The 15,018-nt window shown below is 45.7% G+C and overlaps 1 protein-coding gene across 3 annotated transcripts in view; it reads left to right on the top strand.

The window, feature by feature from the left end:
• The window catches only part of si:dkey-100n23.5, a 119,971-nt gene that overhangs the window by 39,610 nt on the left and 65,343 nt on the right, over positions 1 to 15,018 (top strand). For all 3 annotated transcript variants that reach the window (XM_029653635.2, XM_029653708.2, XM_029653778.2), the window contains 2 exons: positions 1,267 to 1,345; positions 12,129 to 12,176. In XM_029653635.2, coding sequence (XP_029509495.1) covers positions 1,267 to 1,345; positions 12,129 to 12,176 — 127 coding nt within the window. The remainder of the gene's footprint in view (positions 1 to 1,266; positions 1,346 to 12,128; positions 12,177 to 15,018) is intronic.

The following is a 15,018-nucleotide window of genomic DNA, read 5'->3' as shown; positions in this document are numbered from 1 at the left end:
CCTTAAAATGGTCTGTCTATCTACATGTACAGCAACAGGGACAGCCTTAGAATGGTCTGTCTATCTACATGTACAGCAACAGGGACAGCCTTAAAATGGTCTGTCTATCTACATGTACAGCAACAGGGACAGCCTTAGAATGGTCTGTCTATCTACATGTACAGCAGCAGGGACAGCCTTAGAATGGTCTGTCTATCTACATGTACAGCAACAGGGACAGCCTTAGAATGGTCTGTCTATCTACATGTACAGCAACAGGGACAGCCTTAAAATGGTCTGTCTATCTACATGTACAGCAGCAGGGACAGCCTTAGAATGGTCTATATATCTACATGTACAGCAACAGGGACAGCCTTAGAATGGTCTGTCTATCTACATGTACAGCAACAGGGACAGCCTTAAAATGGTCTGTCTATCTACATGTACAGCAACAGGGACAGCCTTAGAATGGTCTGTCTATTATGATGTGCTCCATTCTGATGAGCAGAAGTGCTTTGATGTGTTAAGGTACTGTTGAGGCCCTGAGAGTAGGGTAGTGATTAGAGTCCTGGCATTCTGAGTCCTGTTGTCTGGTCATTTTCTGAGCGGGTGACACTCCTCTGAAGCTGTGAACCCGTTCTTTCTCTCTCTCGTTCTCTGTCACACATCTTAACAGAAATACCATGCATTTCTGAAGTTGTGTCCCTTTTGTCATCCTTTCTTGACCTCGTCCATCGCTCAAGAATGCGGTACATTACCCGCTATTCTCTCACTTTCTCCGCCTTTGTCTTTCTCTCCTGTTTTGATAACTTCCTCTCACAGTGCCCTGGACAGAAACCATAGTACTTACCTATTGCGCTATTGTTTTACTTCTCTACACAAGTGCTGAATCAGAGGTGGCTGAAAGATATCTAACCTAAACAAATACCTATACAAAATAAATGGAGTTAAATGTTTTAGATGATTGTCTTTTACTGCCTTTGCAGAGTTCACTGCAGAGTTCACTGCAGAGTTCACTGCACTCCTGGTGTTTTATGATTATACCAGGGCCAGGAGTTTATCTTGACTACATGATTTGACCAGGGAAAACTCCTGGCCCTAGGCTCCCAGGCCTGAGAGGTCATTACCATTCCACCTGTCAGTCTTCCTCTTTAGTTAGTGTATGCTCTTGAAGTAACTCTTGTGTTCAAGTCAATGGGAGAATCACATTTAAATGTGTGTTGATTTCATGTAAAGACATGGCCCTCTTGTGTGTAATGCATTTTCCTCTGTCCCCCCACCCTGCAGATGGTACGTCCCACTCTTCACCCTCATCTTCCTCATGATCTGCTGCTACGCCAGAATAATCTACGTAGCCAATGAGAGGGTGAGCCCACCTTCCCATATGTCATGTTCGGCCAGTCTGCGTGAGTTCACACGGTCATAATGTAGTGTGGCTAATGGTTGTGCACTCAGTCTCTGTGAAATTCACCTCAGTGTGCAGTGTTTCCCACTAACTCTGCCACTGCTGCTTAAAACAATCCCAGGGGAGAAATTTGTGTGTGTGTGTGTGTGTGTGTGTGTGTGTGTGTGTGTGTGTGTGTGTGAGAGAGAGAGAGAAAGTGTGTGTGTGTTTGCCTGTCAGAGAGCTCACAGAGAACCAGTGGGGGTGAAACTCAGTTTATCCCTCCCTCCCCCTATCGCTCCCTCCCCCTATCCCTCTCCTGTTGGGAGTGTTTTTGTGTTGATGGGCAGCCTGGAGGCAACATACCAGCATGCTCCACATAGCTGCCATACTCCTGATTCTGGCCTGGGGCAGCAGTAGTGTGCTGTCTGACCTGAGTGACGACACAACACACGGACACAGCCTGTCTGACCTGAGTGACAACACAACACACGGACACAGCCTGGGGCAGCAGTAGTGTGCTGTCTGACCTGAGTGACGACACAACACACGGACACAGCCTGTCTGACCTGAGTGACGACACAACACACGGACACAGCCTGTCTGACCTGAGTGACGACACAACACACGGACACAGCCTGTCTGACCTGAGTGACAACACAACACACGGACACAGCCTGGGGCAGCAGTAGTGTGCTGTCTGACCTGAGTGACGACACAACACACAGACACAGCCTGGGGCAGCAGTAGTGTGCTGTCTGACCTGAGTGACGACACAACACACGGACACAGCCTGGGGCAGCAGTAGTGTGCTGTCTGACCTGAGTGACGACACAACACACGGACACAGCCTGGGGCAGCAGTAGTGTGCTGTCTGACCTGAGTGACGACACAACACACGGACACAGCCTGGGGCAGCAGTAGTGTGCTGTCTGACCTGAGTGACGACGCAACACACGGACACAGCCTGTCTGACCTGAGTGACGACACAACACACGGACACAGCCTGGGGCAGCAGTAGTGTGCTGTCTGACCTGAGTGACAACACAACACACGGACACAGCCTGTCTGACCTGAGTGACGACACAACACACGGACACAGCCTGGGGCAGCAGTAGTGTGCTGTCTGACCTGAGTGACGACACAACACAGACACAGCCTGGGGCAGCAGTAGTGTGCTGTCTGACCTGAGTGACGACACAACACACGGACACAGCCTGTCTGACCTGAGTGACGACACAACACACGGACACAGCCTGGGGCAGCAGTAGTTTGCTGTCTGACCTGAGTGACAACACAACACACGGACACAGCCTGGGGCAGCAGTAGTGTGCTGTCTGACCTGAGTGACGACACAACACACGGACACAGCCTGGGGCAGCAGTAGTGTGCTGTCTGACCTGAGTGACGACACAACACACAGACACAGCCTGGGGCAGCAGTAGTGTGCTGTCTGACCTGAGTGACAACACAACACACGGACACAGCCTGTCTGACCTGAGTGACGACACAACACACGGACACAGCCTGGGGCAGCAGTAGTGTGCTGTCTGACCTGAGTGACGACACAACACACGGACACAGCCTGTCTGACCTGAGTGACGACACAACACACAGACACAGCCTGGGGTAGCAGTAGTGTGCTGTCTGACCTGAGTGACGACACAACATACGGACACAGCCTGGGGCAGCAGTAGTGTGCTGTCTGACCTGAGTGACGACACAACACACGGACACAGCCTGGGGCAGCAGTAGTGTGCTGTCTGACCTGAGTGACAACACAACACACGGACACAGCCTGTCTGACCTGAGTGACGACACAACACACGGACACAGCCTGGGGCAGCAGTAGTGTGCTGTCTGACCTGAGTGACGACACAACACAGACACAGCCTGGGGCAGCAGTAGTGTGCTGTCTGACCTGAGTGACGACACAACACACGGACACAGCCTGTCTGACCTGAGTGACGACACAACACACGGACACAGCCTGGGGCAGCAGTAGTTTGCTGTCTGACCTGAGTGACAACACAACACACGGACACAGCCTGGGGCAGCAGTAGTGTGCTGTCTGACCTGAGTGACGACACAACACACGGACACAGCCTGGGGCAGCAGTAGTGTGCTGTCTGACCTGAGTGACGACACAACACACAGACACAGCCTGGGGCAGCAGTAGTGTGCTGTCTGACCTGAGTGACAACACAACACACGGACACAGCCTGTCTGACCTGAGTGACGACACAACACACGGACACAGCCTGGGGCAGCAGTAGTGTGCTGTCTGACCTGAGTGACGACACAACACACGGACACAGCCTGTCTGACCTGAGTGACGACACAACACACAGACACAGCCTGGGGTAGCAGTAGTGTGCTGTCTGACCTGAGTGACGACACAACATACGGACACAGCCTGGGGCAGCAATAGTGTGCTGTCTGACCTGAGTGACGACACAACACACGGACACAGCCTGTCTGACCTGAGTGACGACACAACACACAGACACAGCCTGGGGTAGCAGTAGTGTGCTGTCTGACCTGAGTGACAACACAACACACGGACACAGCCTGTCTGACCTGAGTGACGACACAACACACGGACACAGCCTGGGGCAGCAGTAGTGTGCTGTCTGACCTGAGGTGGCAGGGTCAACCATAACATGTACTAGCTACACGTACATGTGTTTTTAAACAAGCAACTTAGAAACTACACACATCTCCACACAAGGCAAAAGGTGGCTACTTTGAAGAATCTAAAATCTAAAATCTATTTTGATTTGTTTAACACTTTTGGTTACTACATGATTCCATATGTGTTTTTTCATAGTTTTGATGACTTCACTATTATTCTACTATGTAGAAACTAGTACAAATAAAGGAAAACCCTTGAATGAGTAGGTGTGTCCAAACTTTTGACTGGTACTGTACATAAATTTGACTTCCCTGGTCAGTGTGTGTGTGGGTCAAAGCTCCTTTTGTGTGTGTGTGTGTGTGTGTGTGTGTGTGTGTTAGTGTTGGAGGCAGGAAGGCTGAATGACTGACTGACTTCCCTTCCATTTATCACAGATATGATAAAGGGAATAAATGAATTGGTGTGCACCCTGCATCTCATCACATTCTGCTTTCTCTCTCACTGTCTCTCTATTTCTCTCACTGTCTCTCTTTCTCTCTCACTGTTTCTCTTTCTCTCTCACTGTCTCTCTATTTCTCTCTCACTGTCTCTCTATTTCTCTCTCACTGTCTCTCTATTTCTCTCTCACTGTCTCTCTATTGCTCTCTCACTGTCTCTCTATTTCTCTCTCACTGTCTCTCTATTTCTCTCTCACTCTCTCTATTTCTCTCTCACTGTCTCTCTATTTCTCTCTCACTGTCTCTCTATTTCTCTCTCACTGTCTCTCTATTTCTCTCACTGTCTCTCTATTTCTCTCTCACTGTCTCTCTATTGCTCTCTCACTGTCTCTCTATCTCTCTCACTGTCTCTCTATTTCTCTCACTGTCTCTCTATTTCTCTCTCACTGTCGCTCTATTTCTCTCTCACTGTCGCTCTATTTCTCTCTCACTGTCTCTCTATTTCTCTCTCACTGTCTCTCTATTTCTCTCTCACTGTCTCTCTATTTCTCTCTCACTGTCTCTCTATTTCTCTCACTGTCTCTCTATTTCTCTCTCACTGTCGCTCTATTTCTCTCTCACTGTCTCTCTATTGCTCTCTCACTGTCTCTCTATTTCTCTCACTGTCTCTCTATTTCTCTCTCACTGTCTCTCTATTTCTCTCTCACTGTCTCTCTATTTCTCTCTCACTGTCGCTCTATTTCTCTCTCACTGTCGCTCTATTTCTCTCTCACTGTCTCTCTATTTCTCTCTCACTGTCTCTCCATTTCTCTCTCACTGTCTCTCTATTTCTCTCTCACTGTCTCTCTATTTCTCTCTCACTGTCTCTCTATTTCTCTCTCACTGTCTCTCTCTTTCTCTCTCACTGTCGCTCTATTTCTCTCTCACTGTCGCTCTATTTCTCTCTCACTGTCGCTCTATTGCTCTCTCACTGTCGCTCTATTGCTCTCTCACTGTCTCTCTATTGCTCTCTCACTGTCTCTCTATTTCTCTCTCACTGTCTCTCTATTTCTCTCACTGTCTCTCTATTTCTCTCTCACTGTCGCTCTATTTCTCTCTCACTGTCGCTCTATTGCTCTCTCACTGTCGCTCTATTTCTCTCTCACTGTCTCTCTATTTCTCTCTCACTGTCTCTCTATTTCTCTCTCACTGTCTCTCTATTTCTCTCTCACTGTCTCTCTATTTCTCTCTCACTGTCTCTCTATTTCTCTCTCACTGTCTCTCTATTTCTCTCTCACTGTCTCTCTATTGCTCTCTCACTGTCTCTCTATTTCTCTCACTGTCTCTCTATTTCTCTCTCACTGTCTCTCTATTTCTCTCTCACTGTCTCTCTATTTCTCTCTCACTGTCGCTCTATTTCTCTCTCACTGTCGCTCTATTTCTCTCTCACTGTCTCTCTATTTCTCTCTCACTGTCTCTCCATTTCTCTCTCACTGTCTCTCTATTTCTCTCTCACTGTCTCTCTATTTCTCTCTCACTGTCTCTCTATTTCTCTCTCACTGTCTCTCTATTTCTCTCACTGTCGCTCTATTTCTCTCTCACTGTCGCTCTATTTCTCTCTCACTGTCGCTCTATTGCTCTCTCACTGTCGCTCTATTGCTCTCTCACTGTCTCTCTATTGCTCTCTCACTGTCTCTCTATTTCTCTCTCACTGTCTCTCTATTTCTCTCACTGTCTCTCTATTTCTCTCACTGTCTCTCTATTTCTCTCTCACTGTCTCTCTATTGCTCTCTCACTGTCTCTCTATTTCTCTCACTGTCTCTCTATTTCTCTCACTGTCGCTCTATTTCTCTCTCACTGTCGCTCTATTTCTCTCTCACTGTCGCTCTATTTCTCTCTCACTGTCTCTCTATTTCTCTCTCACTGTCGCTCTATTTCTCTCTCACTGTCGCTCTTTCTCTCTCACTGTCGCTCTATTTCTCTCTCACTGTCGCTCTATTTCTCTCTCACTGTCGCTCTATTTCTCTCTCACTGTCGCTCTATTTCTCTCACTGTCTCTCTATTTCTCTCACTGTCTCTCTATTTCTCTCTCACTGTCTCTCTATTTCAATTCAATTCAATTCAAGGGCTTTATTGGCATGGGAAACATGTGTTAACATTGCCAAAGCAAGTGAGGTAGATAATATAGCAAGTGAGGTAGCTAATATATAAAGTGAATATATAAAGTGAAATAAACAATAAAAATTAACAGTAAACATTACACATACAGAAGTTTCAAAACAATAAAGACATTACAAATGTCATATTATATATATATACAGTGTTTTAACAATGTACAAACGGTTAAAGGACACAAGATAAATGAAATAAGCATAAATATGGGTTGTATTTACAATGGTGTTTTGTTCTTCACTGGTTGCCCTTTTCTCGTGGCAACAGGTCACACATCTTGCTGCTGTGATGGCACACTGTGGAATTTCACCCAGTAGATATGGGAGTTTATCAAAATTGGATTTGTTTTCGAATTCTTTGTGGATCTGTGTAATCTGAGGGAAATATGTCTCTCTATGGTCATACATTGGGCAGGAGGTTAGGAAGTGCAACTCAGTTTCCATCTCATTTTGTGGGCAGTGAGCACATAGCCTGTCTTCTCTTGAGAGCCATGTCTGCCTACGGCGGCCTTTCTCAATAGCACTGAGTCTGTACATAGTCAAAGCTTTCCTTAATTTTGGGTCAGTCACAGTGGTCAGGTATTCTGCCGCTGTGTACTCTCTGTGTAGGGCCAAATAGCATTCTAGTTTGCTCAGTTTTTTTGTTAATTCTTTCCAATGTGTCAAGTAATTATCTTTTTGTTTCTCTCTCTCTCATTGTCTCTCACTGTCTCTTCCTCTCACTGCCTCAATCTCTCTCTCACTGTCTCTCTTTCTCACTGTTACTAGTTCTCTCTCTCTGTCTCTCTCTCGCTCTCTCGCTCTCTCTCACTCTCTCGCTCTCTCTCACTCTCGCTCTCTCTCTCTGACGGTCTCTCTCTCTCACTCTCTCTCTCTCTCTCTCTCTCTCTCTCTCTCTCTCTCTCTCTCTCTCTCTCTGTCTCTCTCTCTCTCTCTGTCTCTAGTTCTCTCTCGCTGTCTCTAGTTCTCTCTCGCTGTCTCTAGTTCTCTCTCGCTGTCTCTAGTTCTCTCTCACTGTCTCTCTCTCACTGTCCTCTCTCTCTCTCTCTCTCTCACTCTCTCACTGTCTCTCTCTCTCTCTTTCTCACTGTCTCTCTCTCACTGTCTCTCTCTCTCTCTCTCTCTCTCTCTCTCTCTCTCTCTCACTGTCTCTCTCTCTCTCGCTCTCTCTCTCACTGGCTCTCTCTCTCACTGGCTCTCTCTCTCTCTCTCACTGGCTCTCTCTCTCTCTCACTGGCTCTCTCTCTCTCTCTCACTGTCTCTCTCTAGTTCTCTCTCTTTCGATCATATTTATGAAGAGCTCAAGTCTTATCTCCTCACAGCTGCAGACGGTCTCACTTGAAATGATTTCTAAAACTTTGAGGAGAAGGAATAGACAGAGAGAGAGAGAGAGAGAGAGAGGATAAGAAAGTCAGGCGGACCAGAGAAAGAAAAGAAAGCGAGGGAGGGAGGAAGAGAGATAAAAAGATAGAGCGATGGAGAAATTAGGAAAATCAACTAGGAAGAGCTCAAACTATTAATAATTCAGATGTTTATGAAAGCAGGATAGAACATATCCAGAATCATTTGATCAGAAACCAGTTTTCTATCCAACCTTATCATGCAAGTAAAGGATAAAAATGTCACGACAGGCTTGATGGGAAAAGCTACTTTGTCTGTAAACTTTCCAAATGTCCACAAAACAAGATACGCTAGACAAGGTGGGATCTTTTTGTGTCGGTAAAATGAATTATGTGAGAAATGGTGGTGGAAACACTTATATGCCTACCGATCCACCCCGACCAACCACCTTACATTAGTTTTTGCCTTAACTAACCTGTCTTATGTGACCATACCAAACGTAATATATCATACTAATTTGAATATCCTGGATTTACATTGACTATGTTACGTCTAGTCTATGGACCAAGCTGGTTTATTAGGCTACAGATGAAATAAGTTATGATGAACTTCACAGGGTGGTGAAAATGTAAACGCAACATGCAACAATTTCAAAGATTTTACTGAGTTACAGTTCATACAAGTAAATCAGTCAAATGAACTAAATTCATTAGGCTCCAATCTATGGATTTCACATGACTGGGAATACAGATATATTGGTCACGGATTCCTTGAAGAAAAAGGTAGGGATCAGAAAACCAGTCAGTATCTGGTGTGACCACAATTTACCTCATGCAGCGCGACATTTCCTTCGCATAGAGTTGATCAAGCTGTTGGTTGTGGCCTGTGGAATGCTGTCCCACTCCTCTTCTTCTTCTGTGCGAAGTTGCTGGATATTGGCAGGAACTGGAACATGCTGTCGTACATGTCGATCCAGAGCATCTCAAATATGCTCAATGGGTGACATGTCTGAGTGAGTATACAGGCCATGGAAGAACTGGGACATTTTCAGCTTCCAGGAATTGTGTACATATCCTTGCAACATGGGGCCGTGGATTATCATGCTGAAACATGGAGTGATGATGGTGGATGAATGGCACGACAATGGGCCCCAGGATCTCGTCACGGTATCTCTGTGCATTGATTGCCATTGATAAAATGCAATTGTGTTCATTGTCCGTAGCTTATGCGTTCCCATATCATAACCCCACCACAACCATGGAGCTCTGTTCACAGTGTTTATCAGCAAACCGCTCACCCACACGACGCCGTACACGCTGTCTGCCATCTGCCCGGTACAGTTGAAACCTGGATTCAGTGTTCTCCAGCGTGCCAGTGGCCATCGAAGGTGAGATTTTTCCGACTGAAGTCGGTTACGATGCCAAACTGCAGTCAGGTCAAGAGCCTGGTGAGGACGACGAGCACGCAGATAATCTTCCCTGGGACGGTTTCTGACAGTTTATGCAGAAATTCTTTGGTTGTGCAAACCCACAGTTTCATCAGTTGTCCGGGTGGCTGGTCTCAGGCGGTCCCGGATGTGGAGGTCCTGGGCTGGCATTGTTACACACAGTCTGCGGTTCTGAGGCCGGTTGGGCGTACTGCCAAATTCTCTAAAATGATGTTGGAGGTGGCTTATGGAAGAGAAATTAACATTCAATTCTCTGGCAACCGCTCTGGTGGACATTCCTGCAGTCAGCATATCAATTGCACGCTGCCTCAAAACTTGAGACATCTGTGGCACTGTGTTGTGTGACAAAACTACACATTTTAGAGTGGCCTTTTATTGTCCCCAGCACAAGGTGCACCTCTGTAATCATCATGCTGTTTAATCAGCTTCTTGATATACCACATCTTTCATGTGGATGGATTATCTTGGCAAAGGAGAAATACTCACTAACGGGGATGTGAACAAATTTGTGCACAAGATTTGAGAGAAATAAGCTTTTTGTGCGTATGAACAATTTCTGGGATCTTTTATTTCAGCTCGTAAAACCTGAAACCAACACTTTACTTTTTGTTCAATTTAAAATAATCTTGGTCTTTTGTCCATAATAATCTCATCGTGTAGGCTATATCTGCGAGCTGTTAGCTAGAGCGTACGTGCCAATACCAGAGTGGGCACATTCGCTAAATGCAACATTTTTTGTGTCAAAACCTACAGTTGAAAATGCAATGAAAATCCATTTAACTTGTAATTTTTGTTCGGAATTTAATCACAAAAGTCAGTTTTATATGCGTCATCAGACACAGGCTTTTATCCGCAACAAGTCCATTTGATGGAAACGCGTCTCTGGTGGGAAAATTTGCCTATTTTATTTATGTGACTTTTTGAATATTCACATGAAAATCTGTTGTCAATTGGATGGAAACCTAGCTCTTTTAAGGAATTATTTGTGTGCAGGAGGGGATCCTCTAGCTCTCATGAGGAGGATTCCTCAACGAAATTAGAGATTCTCACACATGCTTCTGTGCAAGGGTAGATGACAGACAACATCATTGTCGTACACACACAAGCAACCTTTGTCTAAGGTGGTTAGATAGGTGGCCATTGTCTATCATTCTTTCATGCTATCTGACTCTCTCTCTCATGTGTAAATAAACACTCATCCTCACTCTAACCTCCTAGCGCGCACACACACACACATATACAGGTAGAAATTACACAAACACACGACTACACACACACACACAAACATCCAATGACGAGAGCTGTAGTGCAGACAGAGAAACCATGGCAACGCTGAGTTGCTAAATAGTTGAACAGAATGAATGTGTGCCGATCTCTCTCTCTCTCTCTCTCTCTCTCTCTCTCTCTCTCTCTCTGTCGCTCTCTCTCTGTCTCTCTGTCTCTGTGTAAGAGTACGTGTGTGTCAGAGTATATGTGTGTGTGTGTGTGTGCGCATCCATGGCTGACAGAGGCTCTTCACAGACTCCTCTGTTTAGATTGCTCTTGATTGTGTAAACCACACAGTGTGTGTGTGTGTGCACGTACGTCCATGGCTGACAGAGGCTCTTCACAGACTCCTCTGTTTAGATTGCTCTTGATTGTGTAAACCACATATGTGTGTGTGTGTGTGTGCGCATCCATGGCTGACAGAGGCTCTTCACAGACTCCTCTGTTTAGATTGCTCTTGATTGTGTAAACCACACAGTGTGTGTGTGTGTGCACGTACGTCCATGGCTGACAGAGGCTCTTCACAGACTCCTCTGTTTAGATTGCTCTTGATTGTGTAAACCACACAGTGTGTGTGTGTGTTTGTGTGTGTGTGTGCACGTCCATGGCTGACAGAGGCTCTTCACAGACTCCTCTGTTTAGATTGCTCTTGATTGTGTAAACCACACAGTGTGTGTGTGTGTGTGTGTGTGTGCACGTCCATGGCTGACAGAGGCTCTTCACAGACTCCTCTGTTTAGATTGCTCTTGATTGTGTAAACCACACAGTGTGTGTGTGTGTGTGTGTGTGTGTGTGTGTGTGTGTGTGTGTGTGTGTGTGTGCACGTCCATGGCTGACAGAGGCTCTTCACAGACTCCTCTGTTTAGATTGCTCTTGATTGTGTAAACCACACAGTGTGTGTGTGTGTGTGTGTGTGTGTCTTGAGGAGCAGCTGATTCCCGATTGAGCTTTCTATTGTTGCTGGACTTCCCCCCGAGATGAAAGTGAGAAATGGAGGAAGAGAAAGAAAGAATGAACAATCTAGTCTCCTCTCTTGAGATGTCTGGGCTGGCCACCCGTGTCTGTCTCTTCTTTTTTTTATCCATATCTATCCAACGTTCTCTCTTTTTTTCATTATCTCTATGCTTCTGTATTTCTTTCTCTCTACCCTCTCTCTATCTCCCTCTCTATCCCCCCTCCCCCGTCCCTTTAGTGGTAGACTCAGCTGTGATCAGTAATGCTCTTTGGAGAGGTGGGAGCTGTACATGTTTTGTTTTGGTTGTTAAAGCATACCCTGTCTACCTCAGCTGTGTGTGTGTGTGTGTGTGTGTGTGTGTGTGCGTGTGCGTGTGCGTTCGTTCGTTCGTTCGTTCCCTGGATGCGCTTCAGCCTTGACTGACAGTGGATTAGATGAGGCTTATTTAACTCTCCTCCAGTCTCAGGTGAAGTACTTGTGTGTGTGTCTACCAAACAGGACTCAGACAGTGTGTTCTTTGTGCTCCTTCCTCAGATGCAGTCGTGGTTTGGCACCTTCAACCCAGAGAGGGAGAGGAGAAAGGTAAAGACCCATAATTTTCATTACTCAAGTCAGTCATTGATTGGTTTTTAAAATGAGGGGGAGTTCCCTCATCTACTGAAATGTTCCTGGAATCTAAGCCACACACACACACACACACACACACACACGGCCGTTTTGTGGATAGAGTGTATGTTGGATTAGCTGAGGTCCTGTTGGGTAGATTCTTACTCGCCATGGAGCAGTTGTACCCCTGACCCCGTGCTTTGAGTGTATGTTATAGTTTTTTTTATAGCCTGGTTTGCTAACTACCTCTCTCAAAGAGTGCAGTGTATAAAGTAAGAACATCTGCTCTCTCAGCCACTGCCATTCACCAAGGGTGTACCCCAAGACTCGATCCTAGGCCCCACGCTCTTCTCAATTTACATCAACAACATAGCTCAGGCAGTAGGAAGCTCTCTCATCCATTTATATGCGGATGATACAGTCTTATACTCAACTGGCCCCTCCCTGTATTTTGTCTTAAATGCTCTAAAACAAAGCTTTCTTAGTGTCCAACAAGCTTTCTCTACCCTTAACCTTGTTCTGAACACCTCCAACACAAAGATCATGTGGTTTGGTAAGAAAAATGCCCCTCTCCCCACCGGTGTGATTACTACCTCTGAGGGTTTAGAGGTTGAGGTAGTCACCTCATACAAGTACTTGGGAGTTTGGCTAGATGGTATACTGTCCTTCTCTCAGCACATATCAAAGCTGAAGGCTAAAGTTATATCTAGACCTGGTTTCCTCTATCGTAGTCGCTCCTCTTTCACCCCAACTGCCAAACTAACCCTGATTCAGATGACCACTCTACCCATGCTAGATTACGGAGACGCAATTTACAGATTGTCAGGTAAGGGTGCTCTCGAGCGACTAGATGTTCTTTACCATTTGGCCATCAGATTTGCCACCAATGCTCCTTATAGGACACATCACTGCACTCTATACTCCTCTGTAAACTGGTCATCTCTGTATACCCATCGCAAGACCCACTGGTTGTTGCTTATTTATAAAACCTCACTCCCCCCTATCTGAGATATCTACTGCAGCCCTTATCCTCCACATACAACACCCGTTCTGCCAGTCACATTCTGTTAAAGGTCCCCAAAGCATACACATCCCTGGGTCGCTCCTCTTTTCAGTTCGCTGCAGCTAGCGACTAGAATGAGCTGCAACAAACACACAAACTGGACAGTTTTATCTCAATCTCTTCATTCAAAGACTCAATCATGGACATTTACTGGCAGTTGTGGCTGCTTTGCGTGATGTATTGTTGTCTCTACCTTCTTGCCCTTTGTGCTGTTGTCTGTGCCCAACAATGTTTGTACTCTGTTTTGTGCTCCTACCATGTTGTTGTCATGTTGTGTTGCTACCAGGCTGTGTTGTCATGTGTTGCTGCCATGCTATGTTGTCGTCTTAGGTCTCTCTTCATGTAGTGTTGTGTTGTCTCTCTTGCCGTGATGTGTGTTTCGTCCCGTCCCCACCGGAGGACTTTTGCCTTTTGGCGGACCGTCATTGTAAATAAGAATTAGTTCTTAACTGACTTACCTAGTTAAATAAAGGTTCGATTAGTAAAAATAAATAATAGGATTATATTAGGGTCATCAAAACACTATTAGGGTTATTTTAAGGCAAGGAATCTTAATTGTAAAGTGTTTATTTAACAAAACAAGTGCACCTGCATTACCAGCCCAGTCCCCAGCTATGTTTTTTCAGGCTAGGATGAAGTAAGCAAAAGGTTGAGGCCTTGTTTGGTATAGGGTGAAGAAAGGGTGGTGCAGGGTGAAGGTCATGTACAGTGGGAATATAAAATCACAAAATGTTTGAGAAACAGACGCCTCACAAGTCCTCAACTGGCAGCTTCATTAAATAGTACCCGTAAAACACCAGTCTCAACATCAACAGTGAAGAGGCCTTCTAGGCAGAGATCTTCTGTCCAGTGTCTGTGTTCTTTTGCCCATCTTAATCTTTTATTTTTATTGGCCAGTCTGAGATATGGCTTTTTCATTGCAACTCTGCCTAGAAAACCATCATCCCAGAGTCACCTATTCACTGTTGACGTTGAGACTACTATTTAATGAAGCTGCCAGCTGAGGACCTTTTTTGTTGACTTTCAGCCTGGAATGAAAACATAAATTAAAATACATGTATTTCTTTCATCACATTCCCAGTGGGTCAGAAGTTTACATACACTCAATTAGCATTTGGTAGCATTGCCTTTAAATTGTTTAACTTGGGTCAAAGGTTTCGCGTAGCCTTCCACAAGATTCCCACAATAAGTTGGGTGAATTTCGGCCCATTCCTCCTGACAGAGCTGGTGTAACGGAGTCAGGTTTGTAGGTTTGTCTCCTTCTCTCTTTCTTTCTCTCTCTCGGAGGACCTGAGCCCTAGAACCATGCCCCAGGACTACCTGACATGATGACTCCTTGCTGTCCCCAGTCCACCTGGCCATGCTGCTGCTCCAGTTTCAACTTCCACCTGACTGTGCTGCTGCTCCAGTTTCAACTGTTCTGCCTTATTATTATTCGACCATGCTGGTCATTTATGAACATTTGAACATCTTGGCCATGTTCTGTTATAATCTCCACCCGGCACAGCCAGAAGAGGACTGGCCACCCCACATAGCCTGGTTCCTCTCTAGGTTTCTTCCTAGGTTTTGGCCTTTCTAGGGAGTTTTTCCTAGCCACCGTGCTTCTACACCTGCATTGCTTGCTGTTTGGGGTTTTAGGCTGGGTTTCTGTACAGCACTTTGAGATATCAGCTGATGTACGAAGGGCTATATAAATACATTTGATTTGATTTGATTTGTAGGCCTCCTTGCTCGAACACGCTTTTTCAGTTCTGC

The sequence above is a fragment of the Oncorhynchus nerka genome, linkage group LG1, assembly GCF_034236695.1.
Source record: "Oncorhynchus nerka isolate Pitt River linkage group LG1, Oner_Uvic_2.0, whole genome shotgun sequence".
Taxonomy (NCBI): Eukaryota; Metazoa; Chordata; class Actinopteri; order Salmoniformes; family Salmonidae; genus Oncorhynchus; species Oncorhynchus nerka.
Note: the sequence above shows the minus strand (reverse complement) of the source record. Positions and strands in the feature narration are given on the sequence as shown.